Raw genomic sequence first — 24,550 nt, 5'->3', positions numbered from 1 at the left:
AGTAAAAACAGCTAAAATCTCATGTAAGATTGTTGGGATGTTACGTGATATTTCTGTTGCATCATTGATTATCGTTATACTTTGAAAAATAATTAAGGAAGCGAACAATGCGTGGACGATTATGGCAGTTTTATTAATAAACGAACGTTTAGTAGAGAATATGGATTTACTGGATAAGTAAATGTTTCATTAAATGTAACTGTTACGTGCAGAATAATATGTTGTTACATGTATGAACTAAAGTTGATGTAATACTCATATTGTATTTATGGTTTCAAAGAATTAATAAAATCTGCTGAGATTCAAACGTATGCTCTCCCTTTTATTCTATGAGAATTAAACATTTAGAAGATTTTATGAAAATGCACTAAAAAACAATCAGAAGCATCTGTTTCTCCTTTTTTTTTTTTTTTTTTTTTTTTTTAATATGTTGATTGCCACGCGATTTTTATACTTATTTTGACTTGGATAGATAGATTAAAGCGTACCATACCAAGACATTTCATTCTTGCAAAATATTCTTGTCTATTTGCGTACGTGCTCATAATCTTGGCTGATAACCGCCATTCGCTATATACATCGTTGGTATCGACGTCAAAGGATTAACACAGACAAATACACAATCCATACAATCCGATTTGATTGATTTTAGATCTTGCATCAAACAGATCTCTATATAAACAGATAATTTCTGATTCTAAACATTTGTATTACGTTCATCTAATTATTAGGATATTAGATATATTATAAAGGAAGATATTATGTATTAAATAATCTGCCTCTTCTTCCGCTTTGAAATCCTCTACAAACGCCTTTTATAGTCGTTCAACTTTTCAGCTCACAGAAAAGAACATTACGCGTATTCCTAGCAATCGCCCAAAGACTCAAACGTGTGCTTCGATAAAGCTCGCTTAACTTTCATCGACACATCGATAACTTTGCGTTCCAAGATGTTATTACGCCCTAGAATCCCTAACATAATTTTAGAACCAGAATTTCTGTGCAAAACAATTCCATCGCTTTGTCACGTTTAACGGCTCAATCATCGAAACATGTATCATTTTTTTTTTTTTATTTATTTATTAGAATATTTACAATCAATTCTCGTTGAGAATTTTCAGTGACTTAGTTTGGCGTGATACAATGACATGGATTATAATAGTTTTATATTGTTGGTTCTAGTAGAAACTAAGGATTTAATCTAGAGTTTATTTTCTTTTTAGTCTGCGGATCTGGTCCGTCGTGTCCAGTAGTTGGTTGACTAGTGGGTTGTGGTGGTTGTTGACTCTTGTGTTATATCCGCTTCTGAACTTGTGTATTTCATCTTTGACTGTAGGTATCTTGAGGTCACGGTGGATTGTTTCGTTGGTAACATACCAGGGTGCATTTAATAGGGATCTTAGCGTTTTCGATTGGAAGCGTTGGAGTATTTCAATGTTGGAATTACTTGCTGTTCCCCATAGTTGGATTCCGTAGGTCGAGACAGGTTTTATTACGGCCTTGTAGAGGGTTATTTTGTTCTGTATGTTTAGTTTGGAGCGTCGGCCCGTGAGCCAATAGAATTTTCTTAGTTTTTCCTTTAATTGCTTTGGATTTTGCTAGGATTTTAAGATGGAGTAGTATGGATGGGGTAGGATCTTTTTGATCTTGTAGAGTAGCCCTTCATGCCATACTTTGTCGAATGCCTGTTGGATGTCTAGGAATACCGCTGAACAGTATTTTTTCTTTTCAAGGGTTTGGCTGATCATGTGGGTTATGCGGTGGATTTGCTCTACTGTTGAGTGTTGTTTTCGGAAGCCGAATTGGTGATCTGGGAGTGTTTTCAATTCTTCTAGGAGTGGAAGGAGACGATTCGTGAGCATCCTCTCGAATAGTTTAGACAGGGTTGGTAAAAGACTGATTGGGCGATAGGAGCTGGTTTCATATATTGGTTTACCAGGTTTGGGGATGAGGGTGATTAGTGAGATTTTCCACGCCTTAGGAAAGTGTTCAAAGCGGAGGATGGCGTTAAAGATTGATGCGATGAGTGCAATCCCTTTTATGGGAAGTTCCTTGATTGCTTTATTTCCTATTAGGTCGTGGCCTGCTGCTTTCTTGGGGTTTAGGCGACTGATTGCTTCTATGATCTTTGCAGAAGTGAAGGGTTCAATAGGAGGGGACATTTGGAAGGGAGTGTGCAGGTATTCGTGACGTCCGCTGCAGCTATGGAGGAATGAGGTTGGAATACTTCAGTCAAGTGTTTGGCAAATAGGTTAGCTTTTTCTATGGGGCTACGCGCCCATCCACCCTGCGGGCGGCGGATTGGAGGTATTATTTGTGGGGGGCGCGTGAGTTTCCTGGAGGCTTTCCATAGTAAGTAGTTAGAGTCGGCTGTGGGGGACAAGCTGGCGAGATATTTGTGAAAACGGTCATTATTGTAGTTTTTTATGGTTTTGGATAGTTTTCTAGTTGCGTTGTTTAGTTTGCGTTTGTCCTCCGGTGTTCTATGGGTCTGCCATATCCTTCTTAGTCTACGTTTTTCTGCTATTTTTTTTAATATGTACTGGGGGTATTCGTGATTGCTGATGGATGTTTTTGCCGGTGTGGAGACGCGGATAGCGTTTATTATGCTCGCGTTTAGGTATTCCGTGGCTGCTTCGATTTCTTCATTGGTTTTTAGTGAGGTTGAGGCTGAAGTTGTGTGGGTAAAGACTTCTCTAAAGAGCTGCCAGTTGGTGTGTTGGTTATGAATGGAGCCATTAGGTGTATTCTCGATGATAGTTGAACTGACTGTTACTATCACGGGGGAATGATCAGAGGAGAGATCAGCCGAGGAATTGATTTGGACGTGTATTGACGAGATATTTTTAGTTATGAGGAAATCAAGGAGATCGGGTATTTTGTTTGTGTCGGTGGGCCAGTGTGTGGGTTCGTATGTGGTAAGGTAGTTGAGGTTGTTGGTAATTATGCTGTTGAGGAGGTTTTTGCCTCTTACTGTAACCAGTCCGCTGCCCCATTGGGTGTGTTTAGCGTTGTAGTCTCCTCCGGCTATGAATCTATTGCCCAGGGTGTCCAGGAAGTTGTCGAAGTCTTCTTTGGCGATGGAGTGTCTGGGAGGGCAGTATACAGCTGAAGTGGTGATTGTACCATGACAGTCTTCTATTGCTACGTTTGTTGCTTGGAGGTAGTCTTTCTGGAATGGTGGAAGTTCGTAGTGCTTGATGTTTGATTTGATTATGATTCCGGTGCCGCTGTGGGCCTTTCCGCTGGGGTGTTGGGTGTGGTAGAACTTGTATCCGTTTATGTTCAGGTAGTTTTTGTCGGTGAAGTGGGTTTCAGATATGAGCATTATGTCGATTAGCTGGTGTTTTAGGAAGAGTTCTAGCTCAAGTTTGCGTTGCGCTAGACCGTTGGCATTCCACAGAGCTATGCGTCTTGGTTTTATTTTGTGTCGGGGCGTATTAATTTATCCATGATGAGTGTTAATAGCGATAGCAAATTGTTTATTTGCTCTGATTGTTTCTCCATTAGCTTTTCAAGTCTAGAGACGTTGTCTGTATTAGGTGAGGTGGGGGCACTATTTTGGGGAGGATCCCTGTGGCTATTTGGTGTATTTCGAGTGCCTTGTACCGCTTGGGCATAGGAGTTTGAGGGAGTGATGAGTTTGATAGGGCTGGGTGTTTGATTGGTTGGGGGGATTGGGGTAAAGGTGAATTTCGGCGAGCTGGGTGTTTGGTAATTTACCTCTTTTGTTCTAAGTTTGGGGTACTTGTTTGAGTACAGAGTTTTGTAGGCTGAGCAGCCTTTGTAGTTGGCAGGATGATCACCTTGACAGTGGATGCACTTCGCTGAGGTTTCCGGTGATTTCCTGCATTGGTCGGTGGGGTGTGTTCCTGCACATTTGATGCAGCGGAAGGTATGGTTGCAGTATTTCTGCGTGTGCCCGTATCTTTGGCACCTTTTGCATTGCACTATCTCCTTTTTGGTTTGCGGTGGTTCGAATTTTACGATGGCGTTCATTAGGCGGCTGATGTTGTAGATTTCCTTGTTGTTGGGTTTCTGTTTTAAATCGATGAAAAATAGGGATAGCGGGTCTTTTGTTACTCTATGCCTTATGTTGCTAACATTGGTGACTTCATGGCCGAGCTTAGATAGTTCGGTTTTTAGCTCTTCGATGTCTGCGGAGTGATGGATGTTTCGTAGCACCACCCGAAAGGGTCTTTCTTCTTTGAGTTGATAGGTGTGGAAATTGGCGTTCAGGGCCCTAAGTATCTTGGTAAGCTTCCTGTAGGCTTCTGGGTTCGTCGACAGGATTTTGACTTTGTTGTTGGTTATCTTCAAGTTGTAGTCCTCTTTGGAGATATCTCTCTCTAAGGACTTGATCATTGTCTGGATGTCGATGACATCATTAACAAAAATTGGCGGGGGAGGGGGGCTTCTCTGTGCGTGATGGTTTGACGGCTGGTCTGCGATTTCCATGGCGTCGTTTGAGGATTCTAGTATTGCGAACCTATTGTGGGTGTTGATTTGTGTTGTTTGCTGTTGGTTTGAGTTTGTGTTTGGTGATTCAATTTTGCGTTTTTTCGCCTTATTGGCGTCGTTGGCGCGTGGGGATCTGCTGCACTTCTGCCACGGGGGGAGTAGTGCGGGGTAGTTGTAAGTTTGCGTGGGCGAGCCTGGTGGTGATTGCTGGGCCATCATCGAGCTAGCTATTTCAATATGAATAACTAGTCGTGAGGCTATGGGGCAAGGTTCGGGTTGGGGTTAGGTGCGTAGGCTTTTCTTCTCTCTGTCGGATAGGAAACACTTGGGAGGATAGGAGCACGTTGTGTACACTTTCGACGGTTGGGTGACACGTGTTACTTTCGAACTTCACTGGGCACTAGAGACACGTCTGCACGCTTCGGCACTCAACAGCGAACTGTTGTTTGTAGGGATGTAGAGTTTTAGGGAGGGTGTTGAAGTGGTCACCACTTCTAGGAAAACTCCACATCTGGTCTTTTTAACTTTCTCAAGCGCTGAAGCCATCGACAGCATATAGACAAAAGAATAGCAGGGAGGCAGACCATAAACAGTAGACAGGCGACGTTGGCTTCGGGGTTTTCAGTCATAAAATAACACTGCTAGCGTGCGGATCTGGACCAGCTCAAATTGTATTCCTGTATTTCATTATTAAGTCAAATATATACTTTGTGTCTTACACTTTATCCACGCGTTTTTCTCTCTTTATATACCGAATAACCTCAACAGGTTATGGGCCCAGGGCTGTAAAGTGTAAGATAGCAACGCGAAGTGAATAAATTGTCAAAGTATTGTGCTTAGTAAAGTAAGTGATAGTGCTAGAATGGAACCAGCAAGTGCGAAGATCGAGATGTTACGTGGCGAAGAAAACTGGCTCCAGTGGCGTTTTGTCATGCGTACACTTTTGGAGGAAGATGACGACCTGATCAACGTATGTGAAGGGAATCTGTGTCATCTAGGTAACAGTGCGGAGAAAGAAATCGCCCGTAAAAGATTTTTGAAGGCAGATCGGCTAGCGAGAAAATTAATTGTGACCTCAGTAGGAAGGAAACCGTTGGATCTTCTTTTATGTTGCACAACAGCACATGAAAGTGCTAGCATACTCCGAATACATAGACACGCTGTCGACTATGACGAAGAGCGCTGCTAGAAGACACGACAAGGTCGTCGTGGCCGGAGACTTCAACGCAAAGTCAACCTGTTGGGGAGGATCGACCACAGACAAGAGTGGGAGAGTCTTAATGGAGGCACTAAGCAGCCACCGGGTGTTTCCACTGAGGCTCAAGGAAAAGTATACCTTCTTCATGAACGGGAAGACGAGCTTCCCCGACATAATAAGCGTATCCAATAAGGTCAGCGAGATACACGCCGGAAGCGCGGTCTTGGACAAATACTCGGCCTCGGACCATCTATACGTGCTCCACAGGTTTAAGGCGAGGAAGACCCGAACCGTATCGAAGTTCTACAGGTACGTGACCAAGGACATATCGCCGGAGGAGTTCCTGAGCAGATTCGACGACACACTGAAGAAGGAAGACCTCAACGCGGCTATCGGAGAGGATGGGGCCGAGCCCCTGCAAAAGAGCATCGAAGGTACGTGCGAAGGGATGCTAAGGAAGTCGAACTGTGCGGCGACCCGCAAGTACGCGAACTACTGGTGGAACCCGATGATCGCGGAACTGAGAGCGCAGGCGCACAAAGCGCTCAGGAAGGTGACGAGAGAAAGGAAGAAGAACGCCGGCAACACCGAGCCCCTCGTCAACGCCTACAAGGAGATCCGAAGGCAATTAAAAAAGGAGATCGCCCGCAGCAAAAAAACAGCCTGGGCAGAATACTGCAAGATACTGGAGAGCGACCCTTGGGGCAAACCCTATCGCACGGTCATGAAGATATGTAAAAGCAAGGGACCAACCAACGACATGCCGATCGACATGGTGAAGGCAGTCCTACAGAGGCTATTCACCTTGGGACACGGACCCCCCCATTATGAGGGCCGCGAAGAGGCAGAGACCGAAGAAGAAGGAGATATTAGCCTCAGCGTCGCCATCGGCGAAGGCGATGTCGTCGATGCCGCCGGAAGAATGAACACCAAGAAGGCTGCAGGAGTCGATGGCGTGCCGGGCGAGATCGCGAAGCTGGTAGCGAGTCGCAGGAGCGAACTCGTGACAAGGGCGTTCAACGGCATCACTGAATCAGGAAGGATCCCAGTCTGCTGGAAGACGGCCAGAGTAATGCTGCTAAGGAAACCGGGTAAGGATCCCAGTCTCCCTAACGCGTGCCGGCCGATAAGCATACTCCCAACCATGAGCAAGATCTGGGAAAAATGCTTTAAGAAGATCATCGAGAGATGCATCGGAATGGACCCGTTCCATCGGAGGCAATATGGCTTCAGAAAGAAGAGGAGTACGGTAGACGCCATCACGCAGGTGATGAAGTTTGCCAACATCTGCAGACAGAAGAAGGTAGTATGCGTGATGATCACCCTAGATATTAGCAATGCCTTCAACTCGCTCAGCTGGAAGAGCATATACGAGGAATTTGACAAGAGGAAGCTGCCATGGAAGGTCAAAAGGCTAATCGGCAGTTACCTATCCGGAAGGAGGATCATCGTGAGCAACCAGCACGGCACGGTGGAGCACGAGGTGGCGGCGGGAGTCCCGCAGGGATCCATCCTCGGACCATTCCTGTGGAACTTGGTATACGACCGGTTGCTCGAGAGACTCGACAACATGCCAATGGTCAGAGCAACCGCCTTCGCGGATGATCTGGCCATCACATGCTCCGTCGGGAGGAACGAAGAGGCCTCCGCCAAGGTCAACACGATGCTAAGGATCGCCAACGACTGGTGCACGAGTGTCGGGCTCACCCTGGCGAGAGAAAAGACGGAGGTCATGTTCATCACAAGCTTGCGAGTGCCGAGAGTGGTGAAACTCAGGTTGGGCTCCTCGGACATCGAAACGGTCGATCGCATCAGGTATCTCGGAGTCGTCATTGACTCCAGTCGGAGGTTCGGTGCGCATATCGAGATGGTGTGTAACAGAGCCGACAAGTTAATAGGAGCACTTAGGGGAATTCTACCCAACATCAACGGGCCGCCCAGCTTGGCTCGTAGGCTCTACTACAATGTGTGGGAGTCCATCGTAACTTACGGAGCACCGGTGTGGGCTAGAGCAGCGAATACCGATAAGAACAGGAAAAAGCTGAAACGTGCACAACGAACGGCCCTGTGCATAACAACGACGGCATACCATACCGTCTCCCACGCGGCACTTTGCGTGTTGACCGGGAATCTCCCGATTTACATAAAGATAAAGATGCTCGGAGAGACCTACGAGAGGAACAAGATCCATGGGCCCAGGAGTGGCACGGATGACGACTGCAAGCTGAAGGAGGAACTGGAGGCGATTCGCAAGAAGGCCCAAGAGGACTGGCAGAAGGAGTGGAACAACTACAAAAAAGAAAATATCACAAAGAAGCTAATACCGAGTGCGCTGTTATTTACCAAAAAGAAGATGGACATAGATCACCACACCATGCAGCTGCTAACCGGGCATGGGAGCTTCGGTGTCTATAGGAAAAGGATTGGCAGGGACAGCGACAGCAACTGTCTCGACTGTGGAGACCCGAACGACGATGCAGAGCACGCCCTCTTCGCGTGCCCGAAGTGGACGGACAGAAGGATCGAGCTGGAGAACGCTCTGGGCGGGAAGATAGACGTGGGCAATCTGATCGCCACGGTGACCGCCAAGGACGAGAGCTGGAATAAATTTAGGCAATTCTGCAAGACCGTCATGTATCACAGGAGGGTGACAGCGAGGGCCTGGGAAGAAGCAAGGAGGAGAACGAGCGAAACAACAACTACGCGGAGCAATGAGGGCAAGAACATGAAACAACGAAAAACCGCAGAAGGAGACCAGCCCAGTATTCTGAACTGGCTAAGAGGACGACATGAGCAGTAACGGCCCGAAGAAGTAGATACTACGGGGCACGAAAGGATAACCCTGATGACTGCCGACAGGTTTTACCGGGGTTGTCTGCCCCCCAAGCGGAGGAAGAAGGAGGAGGGGTTTTTAATGGGTATGGCAACGACATCCGACCGACTCCCACATAACCCAGTGATGCGGGTCACTGGGCATGCGTAATAGCATTTTCCCCTCCCCACGCAAAAAAAAAAAAAAAAAAGAACAGCACATGAAATGTGGAAAAAGTTGAATACAGTATATGACATGAAGTCGGATGAGATTCTAAGTAAGAAGCAGTTCTTCAATTTTAAATGGGAAGAATCTGAAAATGTATCTTACAACTTATCAAAGTTGGAATTGATAGCAGCGAAGATGAAAACTCTTGGGAGTGAAATTGGCGAGAAAATGCTGATAACACGCATTTCATCGGTGTTACCGAACAAATTTGACCATTTTCACAGTGCGTGGGATTCGGTGGAAGAAGAAAAGAAGACTTTAGACAGGCTTAGTATCAGGCTGATGGCGGAAGAAATCAGATGGAAGAAAGACGACCAGGAAACATCGGTGGCGCTGGTAACAAAAGGTAACAATTATAAAAGGGAACAGCAGAAGCAGTCAAGCAAACGTGAATACGAGAAACAAGGACCAAGCTGTTTCAACTGTGGAAAAGTTGGCCATCTAAAGAAGGATTGCTTTAGATGCTTTACATGCAAAAGGAAAGGCCACACCAGCAAAAAAATAAGAAAGGAAACAACAGCAGAGACAACCAGGAACCCAGAAATGAAAATCGAGATCACAGCGGAATTGGTCTATTAGGAAGCACCTCAACGATACAAGTGACAAACCATGATGCTTGGATAATCGACTCAGGAGCTACGAATCACATGACAGGACGACAAGAATGGTTCAGCGTCTTCGAAAAATTCGATAACACGGTGAAGATAGAAATCGGCGATGGTACGTTCATGGATGCGTACGGCAAAGGAAAAATCAAGGTAGAGACTTTTGTGGACGGCAAATGGGTAGCATGTACAATGAACGATGTTTTGTATGTACCAGGTATGAAAAGAAATCTATTTTCCATTAGATCTGTTGCAAGAAGAGGTATAGATTTCTGTATTCTAAGGGAAGGGAAAAACTGCATGTTTTTTTTTTTTTATTTATTTATTAAAATATAGTAGTACCATATAACGTATAACGTCATATAGTGTTATGTTATAACGTATAACGTTATATAGTATTACCACATGGCGTATAACGTTATATACTATTACGCAATAACGTATAGCGATGTATATTCTTACGTTATAACGTATAACGTTATATAGTATTATCATATAACGTATAACGCTGTATATAGTTACGTTATAACGTATAACGTTATATAGTATTACCACATAACGTATAACGTTATACAGTGTTACGTATTAACATATAACGTTACATGGTGTTACGTTATAACGTATAACGTTTTATGGTGTTACCTATAGAACGTATAATTATCGTACAATAAAGGTGCATTTTTCTATTCAAAAATTCCGGTTTTATATTTACATGCCTTCTACTATTACGGTATTATTCGGTGTGTATCTTGTTATGATTTCTTTTATTTAGTTCATCCTGCTTCTTTCGTATTTTATTCACTGCATATGATATTTCAGTGCAAGAAGAAGAAGAATTGTAAAGAATCCGTAAGTGGCCCTAGAAGACGCAGTTGTCACGATCGGCATACTTCAAATCCGATGGACCGATGATGGAGATAGAGATGTGGCGGCCTTGGCGACAATGTATATCGCCGAAGTGCCTAATGAGTCATCTGTATCCTAACGGTCCTTCCACCGAATGTCCTAGAAGTGTGACAACGGTCACGTACGCCTACAGGGTAGTGGGGATATTGAGGGATGACAAACAAAGAAGAAACAGATGTTACCGAAAGTCAAATTGTAAGAGCTTCAGTCTTGGAAAATCACGGCTGGAGCTCAGAACAAAATCGCAGTCAGTGTAAATTCAGAAATAAATTCTCTCGTTTTTTTTTGTTATCTCAATTTTTTCTTTTCGTTCGAGCCTCCTGCTTTTTATTTTACGTGACACAGTCATCGTGTGAGGTGTTGTCGGCAGGAACGAAGAGTCGAAGTTGTTGAAGAAGTCGTGTGACATTTGTATTGTTTCCGGTTATATACAACGCTATTTCACATATCTATGTATATATATATATTATTATATTATTATATATTCTTATACTAAATCTTCAGTTGGTTTAGTTGAATGTTCAGTAATGTAATTTTTACAAGGTGGTTTTGTATATTAGATGAGTAGTTGTTCGATATAATAATATGTGTATATATATATATACATTTCACAATGTAATTTTCCATTATGTAAAATATATATATGCATATGTATATGTGCGCGTATTGTTATTCTCATTGTTTCTCGGATCGTTAATTGGTTGAATATTCCATAATGTGGATTTCGCATATAATTCTCTAGGTTCGTAGAAATGTAAATCTATATATTTATTTCTTTGCGTTTTAATGGTTTAATAACGTATACATACATATATATAAATTCATAATATATATATATTATGAATTTTCCCAAAGATACGCGTACGCATGTGTATATCTATATATGTGTGTGTCGCAGGGCAATCTTGTATACAATTTTCACTTTTATTAGAATGCTGATGTAGTGTAGTATATTTTATTTCTTTTGTTTATTTTATTAGATTACCAATTATTCAGATTCACGAAGTAGGTCACACACACAGATATGCATACACGTGTGTGTATATACATGTGTTTTCGCAGAGAAATCTCATACATTTGAATCGCGGCTTGTTTTATTTATTGGTTCATTTAATTATTTCATTTTATTTGTATTTTATATGTCATTGCTGATTGGTTGTAGTGTTTCTTCTTATTGATTCATTTATTTCATTTTGATTGTCTGTCGTATAATTCTTTTTATTTTGATTGGTTAGTTATTAGTTAATTTATTATTATTGGTCGTGTTTAATTATTCATAAGTTATTGGTTCGTGGCGTCACGTGCGGAACGCGGGACGTGACACCCCCGCCCTTGGTGTTCAAATTTCCGAAGGAAATTTGACTGATCGTAGCAGATGTAGTTGCGATTGGTTGTTGGTCCATCCTAACGGGCAACAGCGCGAACTACAATTCCTTACATCAAAAGATTTCTTTGGGGTTATTGTGTCGTGTTAAGATTGACATTTATGCATTGCAGACAAAATATCGCGGGTTGGAGTTTTGTTATTTGTATTTCACACAATCTACAACGCGCTCTTTGAATTTGTGTGCATAAAAACGTGTTGGAGGGTCTTCGTATGGGTCGCGATAGCCTAAGTCTAGATTATCGTACCCGTCTTTTTATTATTTTTTTATTAGAAATATAATTTATTTGTAAGGTATTAAAGTTACTACATACATGCGTTGATTGGTGGTGGATGTCCCTAATATGTGGTGACTTTTGCCAATATCGAATTAATTATCTATCTGTTAATTATTTTTAACTTTATTTTAGTAGGTGACGTGTAATTCAAATAAAATTAATATTATTTATGTATATGTGTTTCATTGCGCGTGCGTAAGGACTATTCCCTATTCGTGACAATCTAAGATGGCCGTTCATGAATGTCTCTAGTATATGGTGAATTTTATTCATGCGGTTTTGTTATTTATTTGTTAATTATTTGTGACTTTATTTTAGCAGTTGACGTATAATTGAAGTGGGAATAATATTATTCTGTATTTATTTTAGTGTGTATAATTATTGCATGTAGTTCATTGCGCATGCGTGAGAACTGCTTCACGCTCGCGACGGATTTCCAAAATGGATGTTTGTGTACGTCTTAAATAAGAGTGTGGTGTTTTGTAAATTTGTTTGATATTGTAATAATTGTTTTGTTACTTAGTTTCAACTCCGTTCTAGTGAAGTGTCAACGGTGTTGTTTTGTGTTCGTCATAATGTGTATGTTTAATTTAACATTGTTTTGTATTTGTTGTAATATGTGTATATATACTGTGTGTTATTTTAATGTAATAGCGTGTGGATTATATCGTTGTCGAAAATATTAATTACTAATAGAATCGTTTCACTGTTTAATTATAAGGTAGTTTATATTTATGTAGCTTTTGTTTAATTGGTTTAATCTAATGCGTGCATAGTGTCACCAGTCACCACTGTGTAGTATAACCTTATTTCTTTATACGTAATTTGATATAGTAATGCTGTAATAGCTTAACACAATATGATAATTCCTAATTTTAATTATGTTTAATTATTAATGCTCGGCTAATCTATCTTGATTAATTTCTAGCCTATTTCTATTTTATTAGCTATTTCTATATCTTCCCTATTAATCTGTTGTTACTTAGTACATGTGATTTATTATTATTTCATATTTGTATAGTATAATTTTTTGAGCTAATCTATGTATTATTGGTTAAAACTTGTTTATTGAATTATTACCGTTTGTAGTTTCTCAAATCCTATTCCTTCGATGCTGCGTTACCGTGTGTAAGGCATCATCCGGTTTTCATTATATTCAAAATACTTACTACAGATACCTTTATTCATCCTATATTTGTGAGTATAAACATATCATTTAGTTAATTAATTCAATATGCACGTAGTGCATTGTGTGAGCGACCGCTATTGTGCATTACAAATCTGTTTCTATATGTGAGGTATAATAATAATCGTGTAATGTAAGTGGAGACTAATTCATGTATTATAGATTAGAACTTGTAAACTATATTATTACTGTTCATAGTTACTTCGTCTTTATTCTCCAAGTCTACACGCTACGTCGCTCAAGCAAGACACCTACCCGACGTAATTGGCAATCTTGTTGTAAGTTTTAATAGTATAATTTCTTTTCATATATGTCAAGGCAATTGAGGCCAGTTCTTGCATTCGTTTCAGCTGGCAGTCGTATTTTATGTTCTACGGAGTGGATCCATAATTTATCTCTGTGGAATTCCTGCATGTACACTTCCTTCTACAATGATTAGTTGTGGACTAGGTACTTTTTACTTTCACTGCCTTTAATTATGTTATTGAATTAACACGTTTTATAGAACGCAAATAGTAATCTTTCTTTTGTTTTTAGGTTTCCACTATCTGCACTATTCGACAAGCAGTGTCGCACTTACTTTGGTTTAACCACGATATTGTTATAATCGTTTAGTACTATTATATTTTGTATTAAGGTAATTGAGGTTAATTCTTCCATTTGTTTCAGATGGCTGTCATACGTTATGTTTTACGAATATGGGCTTATGGCCTGTCTTTACATATACACTTCCTTTTACAATAGTTAATTGTTCACAAGGTACTTTTCACTTTCACCGTTTTAATCACTTTATTGAATTAATACATTTTATATTTGAGTAATGTTTAGAAAGTACATAGTAATTTCCTTTTCTTTTTAGGTTTCCATTATCCGCATTATTCGACGAGCAGCACTACACTACATACTACTGTACTGTGTTACCTTCTGAAAACGTTTCGTTTATTGTTTATTTCGGTTATGCGCTAATTTTAACTTATTTAAGTGCACTGTTCGCGGAATCCTTTTCACTTCAATCATGACGTTTTGGTTTTCTAAAATTTCCAACACTTTATGCGGTCCCGAATATTGGTCGGAAAATTTTCCTCTTCTGGGTTCCTTTAATAGATATACTAGATCTCCTATTTTGAAATTTTGCGGGTTGATTTGTCTGCCATAGTATTCTTTTGACTTTAATTTGGATTTTATCAGATTTTCTCTTGCCATTTGTTGAACGGTGACGATTTTATCGAACAGGTCTCTGAGATACTCTGCATATGTTGGTTCCATATTCTCCTCGGTTATCATCTCGCCAGTAGGTTCTCTGGCTAAGTGCCCAAAGACTAGTTCGTGTGGGGAGAATTTTGTTCCTTCGTGTACGGAGGTATTGTAGGAGAACATGGCTAATTCCACCCATTCGTCCCAGTTTCTGGAATTTTCGATGTACAGGTTGAGGTATTCAGTTAATACGTGGTGAGATCTTTCGATGGAGCCGTTGCTTTGTGGATGGTATGCTGACGTGGTATACCTTTTTATGCGAAATCTTTTTGCTACTTTTTTCATCAGCGAGGATGTAAAATTTGCTCCCCGATCAGTAAGGATAGCCCTCGGTGAACCGAATCGGCAAATGAATTGTTTTACGAAAACGTCAGCTATCTCGGCCGAAGAGATTCCTGCCATCGGGATCCCGATTGAATATTTTGTCAGTAAGTCTTGGATGGTTAATATGTATTTATTTCCCTTTTGTGTCTGTGGTAATGGACCGACGATATCCATACTAATTTTATCGAACGCTTTACCTGGTGTGTCTGTGAGCACCATGGGTTGCCTTGTTTTTATTCTGGTTAACTTTTTCAATTGGCATTCTTTGCATGTTCTCACGTATTCCTGGATTTCTTTCTTCATGGTTTTCCAATAGTAGTATTGTCGTACTCTTTGGTAAGTTTTTGTTACTCCCTTATGTCCTGCTACAGGTGATTCGTGCTTTTCTCCTATTATGTTGCTTCGCGCTTCCACCGGTGGGATAATTATTTCCCCGGTACAGATGGTAATAGCTATGGTTTCTCCCATGAATACTTCTTTCAGTTTCCTGATTGTATATCGCCAAGGTATTTCTTCCAGGTTTGTTTTGCTGATGCTAAAGGACGTTAATTGGTTTTCTTTTACCACATCCAGTAAAGATTTCAATGAGTTCGATATATTTTCTGGCGTTATTGGAGAGTTTCGATCTTCCTTTACGGGTAGGGACACGATGTATTTTCCGGAATCTTGATTCAATATTACTCTTCCCAACATTAAATCTCTATAATACGGCAGTTTTCCTGCTTCCTTCATTTCTAAGGCCCCTTTATCTATCGGAGTGCCATGTATATCGACGAATATTATTCTATGGTCGTTTACTCTCGTAATCGAGTCTCGCGTTTCCAAGATTCTTAGCTCTGAAAGTACCGCAGGCATTGCGTCCTTTCCTTGTTGCTGAATTGGTTCGGAAATTGTTATAGGGGGTTCTTCTTCATTCGTTTTATCGATGTCGGTTATCTCTTGAGTGATTGTTTCCTCGTCTGTGTTTACGTCGATTTCGGCTAATGCGTGGTCAAAATGTTTTGTGGGTGTTTCTTCTATGGTGACGTGTTTTCGAATGGAAATTTTTTCTTGTTTTCCTGGTCTATTGTGTTGCGATAGTTCGCGTGGTTTAACTTCAAACGTGGGGGAGTCTTCGGTTAGTGTGTCTAGTTCAAATCTCTTGGGTGCGGGATATCGACTCGGTGAATCTTCCTCCCTTTTCCTGATTGGCAAACAAACCTCAGGGGGGTTTCTAGATAAGGCGTCTGCATTCGCGTTTGCCTTACCTTCTTTGTGTATAATGTCGAATTCGAAATCCGCCAATTTTAGTTTCCACTTCCAAATTCTTGAAGTAGGATCTTTGATAGAATGCATCCACACCAGAGGTTTATGATCGGTTATAATGGTGAATTTTCTCCCGTACAAATACGGTCGGAAGTGCATTGCGCTGTAAACGATCGCTAGGCATTTCTTTTCTATCGTGGAATAATTTTGTTCGGCGGGGTTCAATAATCTTGAGGCGTATGCGATCGGTAGGTCTTTTCCGATAGGTCCTTGGCTTAGTACGCCGCCCACGGCATATCCAGATGCGTCTGTCGTGAGATTGAATGGTTGAGAGAAGTCCGGGTACTGCAAAATGGGTTCTGTTATAAGGGCTGTTTTCAAGGTGTTGAATGCATCTTCTTGGTTTTCCGTCCACTTGAACGCAACGTCCTTTTTTAGTAATTGCGTCAATGGTTTCGCAACCTTGGAGAAATTGGGTATGAACCTTCGGTAATATCCAGCTAATCCCAAAAATTGTTTAACATTTTTTGATTTCCTTGGCCGTGGAAAGTTTGAAACTGCCTCGATTTTCTTTGGGTCAGGTTTAACTCCATTCTCACTGATTACATGTCCCAAATATTTTACTTCGTGCCGTAAGAATTCGCACTTGTCCGGTTGCAGTTGCAATTTAGCTCTCCGTAATCTGTCCATAAGTCGATTAAATTTAATCTCATGTTCGTGAATGGATGTGGAATAAATTACTATATCATCCAGATAAACGAACAGCTCTATTCCTTGCAACCCTGACAGTATCGAATTCATCAACCGCTGGAACGTTGCTGGTGCATTTTTCAGTCCGAAAGGCATTCGTTTGAACTGAAAATGACCATATGGCGTCGAGAATGCAGTTTTGTGGGCATCTTTCGATGACATACGGATTTGGTGGAACCCAGATGCTAGATCGAACGTGGAAAAGTATTTCGCACTTCCCAATTGGTCCAATATTTCAGTGATATTGGGTAGTGGATAGGCATCGCCTATTGTTTTGTCATTTAGTTTCCTGTAATCAATAACCATTCTCCATCGTTTATTACCTTGAGAGTCCGGTTTCTTCGGCACGATCCATAATGGGGAGTTATACGGAGATGTCGATGATTCCACAACGTCCGTTTCTAGTAGTTCTTGAATCTGGCGGTTTATTTCTTCCTGATGTACGGGAGGATACCGGTATTGTTTAACATTGATCGGTATCTCATCTGTGGTAGCAATTTTGTGTTGTAAAACGTCTGTTCCTTCTAGTGTCTCCCCTGGGAGATGAAATCTATCTTGATTCTTCCGTATTAGCGCTTCGACGTTCCTCTTTTCTTCTTCATTTAAATGCTCTAGTCGCAATAATTCCATTATTTTGTCGAACCTATTTCCCTCAGATGCTGAAACGGCGTTGCACGTAGTATGAGAGGGCGGAGTAGGAGTTGCAAATTTTTTTATTACTATTGTGGGTACGGTAAATTCGTAATCCCTCGAGGTGGTATTAATTATTCTTAAATAACCACGTCCCTTATGGTTTTTCACGACCGCATTTCCGAAATAGACTCCCTTAATCGGTTCGATTTTGGGGATGAATCCCTCATTTTCCTCCGGATTTGCGATATTTATGGTACAGGGTACCGAACTTCGTTTCGGCACAATTATCTTTTCTTTTGTATCAAACGGGATGTAGATATCCCCCCATTTGATATGTTTTTGCCCGTAATCCAAACGGGCTCTGTATTTTGCAAAAAATTCGGAACCTAAGATTCCGTCTTGATTGATCAGCAGGGAATCATCAACTACATGGAAAGTAACGGGGTGGCCCGCAACCTGTATTATTGTCTGCCCTAGGGTGACCAGGCTCGTTGCCGTAATTCCTCGAACTTCAATTATCTCTTGCTCGTTGATGATCGCTGACTCGGGTAAGGCAGGTTTCTTGATAATGTTAATTTCTGATCCGGAGTCTAGCAGTAGGTTCGCCTTCGTGTTCAAATCTGGGGAGACTATTCTCGCGGTAGGAGTATTTGAGGTTTCTTTTATTTCTATTGAAACCATCCGGAAAGGTCGACGTCCGAATCTGAGTCCAACACCCGGTGATACTTGTTTGCTTTCTTGTAACCCTCTTTCTTCGTTGATCGTTGGTTCCCCAGATTTCTTAACTGTTCTTGAGCACGACTGGATGATGGTTTTACCGGAATGTTCGTCGGTCTTACGGGAGTCGTTTGTCGCGTTCGGTTGACTACCGTGAGATCCGGTCTTCTCGTCGTAGCTTGTTCTCTTGAGCGGTTTATGGCGTTGCTCCTTCGAGGTTCGCTCCCTCCCCTCGAAGGATTCGTCTCGTTTCCCGACTGCCCTGACGCGTAAGGCACAATTATTCCAGCGTCCACCCTTGCTTTGAATTTGTAGCAGTCTCTTACTAGATGCCCAGGCTTCTTACAGTAGTTACACATTATAAAATTTTGTCTAGGGACGTTCGGACGATTTTGCGCCGGCGGCACGAATCTTCGATCCTGGCGGTTATTTCCGTTGATATCGCGATTGTTGTTGTCGTTGTTAGGGCGAGAGGCGTTCCAGTTAAGACTGTTTGGGTTTCCTAGTCGTTGACATCGCGATCTGATATTTATTTGTTTCAGTTCTCACGTAGCTCTCACGGCTTGGCAAAACGCGTCGTTTAGGGATTGATATCCGGCTAATTTTACCCGCATAAATACCTCGTTTGGGAGTCCTTTAACGAAGGCTTCTGTCGTGTCCCAATCTATAGTGTCTTGGACATCCGCGGACACGGTATCAAATCCGCATCTTTCCTCGTCCATTATTGCTAGCCTGAGATTTTTGACGCGATCTATGTAATCTAAGATCTCTTCCCCCGGTCGTTGAAACACCGTCGCTAGTTCACCTCTGTATTCGTTAATTGTTTTTCCCGGACCGAACATATTTTTTAATCTATTTCCGAAATCGTTCAGGGTTAATATTACACCGTCCTCTACGGCGAGAAACGCGTGTCCGCGTAGTTTGTTCATCAATAATTTTACTAGGTAGGGTTCTTGACTTCTTGGCACCATACTTCGAGCTCGTTCGCATGCCCTTAAAAATTGAAATACCGGTGGTCGATGGCCGTCGAACACTGGCACTGACTCGATCGCGTCTTTTAGTTTAATTGATGTTTAGTTTAATTGACGGCGTCGATGTGGGAATTTCGGTATCTCTCGATTCCCTACTTGCACGCAGGACTTCTTCCACTCTGCTTAGACTTGCATTAATGTCGGTTAGTACGCGAAAATTCTCGTCCCACGCTTTCAATTTTTCCGACAACAACGTAATCGTGTCCTTGTTTAGTGAGTCTCGTGCGACCGCCATGTTTTTTTTTCCTTTCTTTTTGTATATGTTTATGTGTATGTTTCAGTTAATAAATTGAAAAAACTTTAAACCTATGAGCGTATGTTATTGTTTATACCAACTGTAATCCTCCGTAGAGCGTATCCCACCGCTGCCACCAAAATTTTTATCTATATATATATATTGTTACGTTTCGCTATCCAAATTTTGAAATTTTAAACAATGTAGTAGTCGCTGCCACCAGAAACAGTCTAAGGACTGTTTGAATTAGATATTTCTTGTTAGATTATGTAGCGTTGACCGGAGTTTAGGCCACTGGTCAACAATCTCCACGTTTCGGCTAACCTGCTATGCGCAGGAATACTAGCACGGGAGAGGATTGTTTGGAATAAACAATTATATTATAAATAATTATTACTGGCGGAATTAATGACGAATTATACTAATCATTGATATTATTTATTATTTTAATTATTAATTATTAATAATAATTAAAGTTGACTCACCTGACGTTGGCCTCCGCTGATGAACGGGCAGGCCGCTGGGGTGATTCCGGTTTTACAAAGATCGACACTTCTATAATTTTTCGTTTTAATCTTTATTTAATTTGAACAGTGTAAACAACAGTGTGTCCGGACGTGTTTAACAATTCGAAATTCTAACACAAAAACTTGAGCCAACTATTGTTTTAATTCTAACTGACTAATAACAATTATTTTATAATTCGAACTGACTAATAACATTTATATCTCGTAATTCTTAAACTCGAACTGGAACGAACAATTATTCTCTAATCCTAACTTAAATTCTAATTAAATCAACTGAACGAACTGATATCAGACTCACTCAAATTCAATTGAACGACTAACAATTACTCTCCTTATTTTCGCTAAATTCTCCTGAACGCTAACAATTACTCTCTTACTCTTTTATTCAACTGATCCGCTAACAATTACTCTCTTTTATTCTAACTGATAACGATTACTCCCATTTGAATTGTGTCGCTACGCTTTTTATAATGACATCCCCAATGGGATGACAGTCACGTGACAGTTCGTTCCGGTGGGAATCGCAATGCTGCAGGTTTTTAGAGTTTCCATGAGAGAACGTGGAGTTTGATGATTACAGGTTATGTTGAGTCATGGACACAAAAGCGTCCGCACCTGTGCGAACAGTGTGAGTGTGTTTTTAGTATTCTGTCTCGTTTCGCATGTTGTTTGTTTCCTTAAACTTGTGAATTTGTTTTAGCGCAAGAGGAAGAAGATATGTGAATGGTACGAGGTGACGTGATCGACGTGCGTGTGTGAATATGTGCGAGGGATGATGCTGAAGTGGCGGTTTTCCATCCAAATAGGCACAGTGGCACCTTCGTTGGCGTCATGTCCTGATGATCTTTTGACAATTTGGTTTTATTTGACAATATGAGATATATTTTGCTCCTTGTAGATTTATATGTCCATATTTGCTATATATTAAATCGTGTATATTTTATATTACTTTCTTGTTATTAGGTTATTAGTTGTGTAACTCCAGTTTCTGATCTATGGAAAGTGGTGAAACGTCTTCACGAAATACAATTTCATTCGTTTTCCTCCCTTGCATTGGCACGCTGTGAGTGGTGTCGACTTCCAAATGAGGTTTGTGCATCTTGATTATTATGCGTTTAATGATAGATACGGAGGTATCTTTGTCAGAGGTTCCCATGCGGACTGTCTCGGTGTGTATCTTGTTATGATTTCTTTTATTTAGTTCATCCTGCTTCTTTCGTGTTTTATTCACTGCATATGATATTTCAGTGCAAGAAGAAGAAGAATTGTAAAGAATCCGTAAGTGGCCCTAGAAGACGCAGTCATCGTGTGAGGTGTTGTCGGCAGGAACGAAGAGTCGAAGTTGTTGAAGAAGTCGTGTGACATTTGTATTGTTTCCGGTTATATACAACGCTATTTCACATATCTATGTATATATATATATTATTATATTATTATATATTCTTATACTAAATCTTCAGTTGGTTTAGTTGAATGTTCAGTAATGTAATTTTTACAAGGTGGTTTTGTATATTAGATGAGTAGTTGTTCGATATAATAATATGTGTATATATATATATACATTTCACAATGTAATTTTCCATTATGTAAAATATATATATGCATATGTATATGTGCGCGTATTGTTATTCTCATTGTTTCTCGGATCGTTAATTGGTTGAATATTCCATAATGTGGATTTCGCATATAATTCTCTAGGTTCGTAGAAATGTAAATCTATATATTTATTTCTTTGCGTTTTAATGGTTTAATAACGTATACATACATATATATAAATATATATATATTATATATAAATTCATAATATATATATATTATGAATTTTCCCAAAGATACGCGTACGCATGTGTATATCTATATATGTGTGTGTCGCAGGGCAATCTTGTATACAATTTTCACTTTTATTAGAATGCTGATGTAGTGTAGTATATTTTATTTCTTTTGTTTATTTTATTAGATTACCAATTATTCAGATTCACGAAGTAGGTCACACACACAGATATGCATACACGTGTGTGTATATACATGTGTTTTCGCAGAGAAATCTCATACATTTGAATCGCGGCTTGTTTTATTTATTGGTTCATTTAATTATTTCATTTTATTTGTATTTTATATGTCATTGCTGATTGGTTGTAGTGTTTCTTCTTATTGATTCATTTATTTCATTTTGATTGTCTGTCGTATAATTCTTTTTATTTTGATTGGTTAGTTATTAGTTAATTTATTATTATTGGTCGTGTTTAATTATTCATAAGTTATTGGTTCGTGGCGTCACGTGCGGAACGCGGGACGTGACAATAGTATATATCGTTATACGTTATAACGTAACACTATATAACGTTATACGTTATATGGTAATTCTATATAACGTTAGACGTTATATGGTAATTCTATATAACGTTATACGTTATAACGTATCACTATATAACTTTAATGGTAATACCATATAACAATATAATATAAAAAATAATGGTAATACCATTACCAAGGTAATAATGGTAATACAATATAATATATAAAATAATGGTAATACCATATAACAATATACGTTATTACGTAATAGTATATATCGTTTTACGTTATATGGTAATGCTATATAACGATATACGTTATAACGTAACACTATATAACGTTATACGTTATATGGTAATACTATATATCGTTATACGTTATAACGTAACAATATATAACGTTATACGTTATGTGGCAATACTAGATAACGATATACGTTATTACGTAATAGTATATATCGTTATACGTTATAACGTAACACTATATAACGTTATACGTTATATGGTAATTCTATATAACGTTATACGTTATATGGTAATACTATATATCGTTATACGTTATAACGTAACACTATATAACGTTATACGTTATAACGTAACACTATATAACGTTATACGTTATATGGTAATTCTATATAACGTTATACGTTATTACGTAATAGTATATATCGTTTTACGTTATATGGTAATGCTATATAACGTTATACGTTATAACGTAACACTATATAACGTTATACGTTATATGGTAATACTATATATTGTTATACGTTATATGGTAATACTATATATTGTTATACGTTACAACGTAACAATATATAACGTTATACGTTATATGGTAATACTATATATCGTTATACGTTATAACGTAACAATATATAACATTATACGTTATATGGGAATACTATATATCGTTATACGTTATAACGTAACAATATATAACATTATACGTTATATGGGAATACTATATAACGATATACGTTATTACGTAATAGTATATATCGTTATACGTTATTACGTAATAGTATATAATGTTATACTTTATATGGTAATACTATATAACGTTATACCTTATTACGTAATAGTATATATCGTTATACGTTACATGGTAATACTATATAACAATATACGTTATTACGTAATAGTATATATCGTTTTACGTTATATGGTAACGCTATATAACGTTATACGTTATAACTAACACTATATAACGTTATACGTTATATGGTAATACTATATATCGTTATACGTTATAACGTAACAATATATAACGTTATACGTTATATTGTAATACTATATATCGTTATACGTTATTACGTAATAGTATATAATGTTATACTTTATATGGTAATACTATATAACGTTATACGTTATAACGTATCATTATATAACGTTATACGTTATATGGTAATAATATATAACAATATACGTTATTACGTAATAGTATATATGGTTTTACGTTATATGGTAATGCTATATAACGATATACGTTATTCCGTAATAGTATATATCGTTATACGTTATAACGTAGCACTATATAACGTTATACGTTATATGGTAATTCTATATAACGTTAGACGTTATATGGAAATTCTATATAACGTTATACGTTATAACGTATCACTATATAACTTTATACGTTATATGGTAATACCATATAATAATATACGTTATTACGTAATAGTATATATCGTTTTACGTTATATGGTAATGCTACATAACGATATACGTTATAACGTAACACTATATAACGTTATACGTTATATGGTAATACTATATATCGTTATACGTTATAACGTAACAATATATAACGTTATACGTTATATGGTAATACTAGATAACGATATACGTTATTACGTAATAGTATATATCGTTATACGTTATAACGTAACACTATATAACGTTATACATTATATGGTAATTCTATATAACGTTATACGTTATATGGTAATACTATATATCGTTATACGTTATAACGTAACACTATATAACGTTATACGTTATATGGTAATTCTATATAACGTTATACGTTATATGGTAATACTATATATTGTTATACGTTATATGGTAATACTATATATTGTTATACGTTACAACGTAACAATATATAACGTTATACGTTATATGGTAATTCTATACAACGTTATACGTTATTACGTAATAGTATATATCGTTTTACGTTATATAGTAATGCTATATAACGTTATGCGTTATAACGTAACACTATATAACGTTATACGTTATATGGTAATACTATATATCGTTATACGTTATAACGTAACAATATATAACATTATACGTTATATGGGAATACTATATAACGATATACGTTATTACGTAATAGTATATATCGTTATACGTTATTACGTAATAGTATATAATGTTATACTTTATATGGTAATACTATATAACGTTATACGTTATTACGTAATAGTATATATCGTTATACGTTACATGGTAATACTATATAACAATATACGTTATT

The 24,550-nt window shown here is 38.9% G+C and overlaps 1 protein-coding gene across 12 annotated transcripts; it reads left to right on the top strand.

Moving 5' to 3' along the window:
* The first annotated feature begins 11,060 nt into the window (after window positions 1–11,060).
* Window positions 11,061–14,601, top strand: LOC126920795 (uncharacterized). 12 transcript variants are annotated; one of them, XR_007712100.1, is made up of 6 exons: window positions 11,061–12,593; window positions 13,257–13,336; window positions 13,409–13,508; window positions 13,596–13,667; window positions 13,728–13,817; window positions 13,918–14,600. XR_007712100.1 is itself a non-coding variant. In XM_050731556.1 (5 exons), the coding sequence occupies exons 1-5, from the start codon at window positions 12,115–12,117 to the stop codon at window positions 14,022–14,024; spliced, it is 411 nt and encodes a 136-aa protein (XP_050587513.1). In that variant the 5' UTR covers window positions 11,061–12,114; the 3' UTR covers window positions 14,025–14,601. The 12 variants fall into 12 exon arrangements, 4 of the variants coding, with proteins under 4 accessions (XP_050587513.1, XP_050587511.1, XP_050587514.1 ...); XR_007712098.1 differs by having other exon boundaries at window positions 13,728–14,600; XR_007712101.1 differs by lacking the exon at window positions 13,728–13,817 and having other exon boundaries at window positions 13,596–13,695.
* Window positions 14,602–24,550: the final 9,949 nt, after the last annotated feature.

The sequence above is a fragment of the Bombus affinis genome, chromosome 9 (genome assembly GCF_024516045.1).
Source record: "Bombus affinis isolate iyBomAffi1 chromosome 9, iyBomAffi1.2, whole genome shotgun sequence".
In the NCBI taxonomy this organism is placed as follows: Eukaryota; Metazoa; Arthropoda; class Insecta; order Hymenoptera; family Apidae; genus Bombus; species Bombus affinis.
The sequence above is the reverse complement of the archived record's forward strand: the minus strand, read 5'-3'. Positions and strand labels throughout refer to the sequence as shown.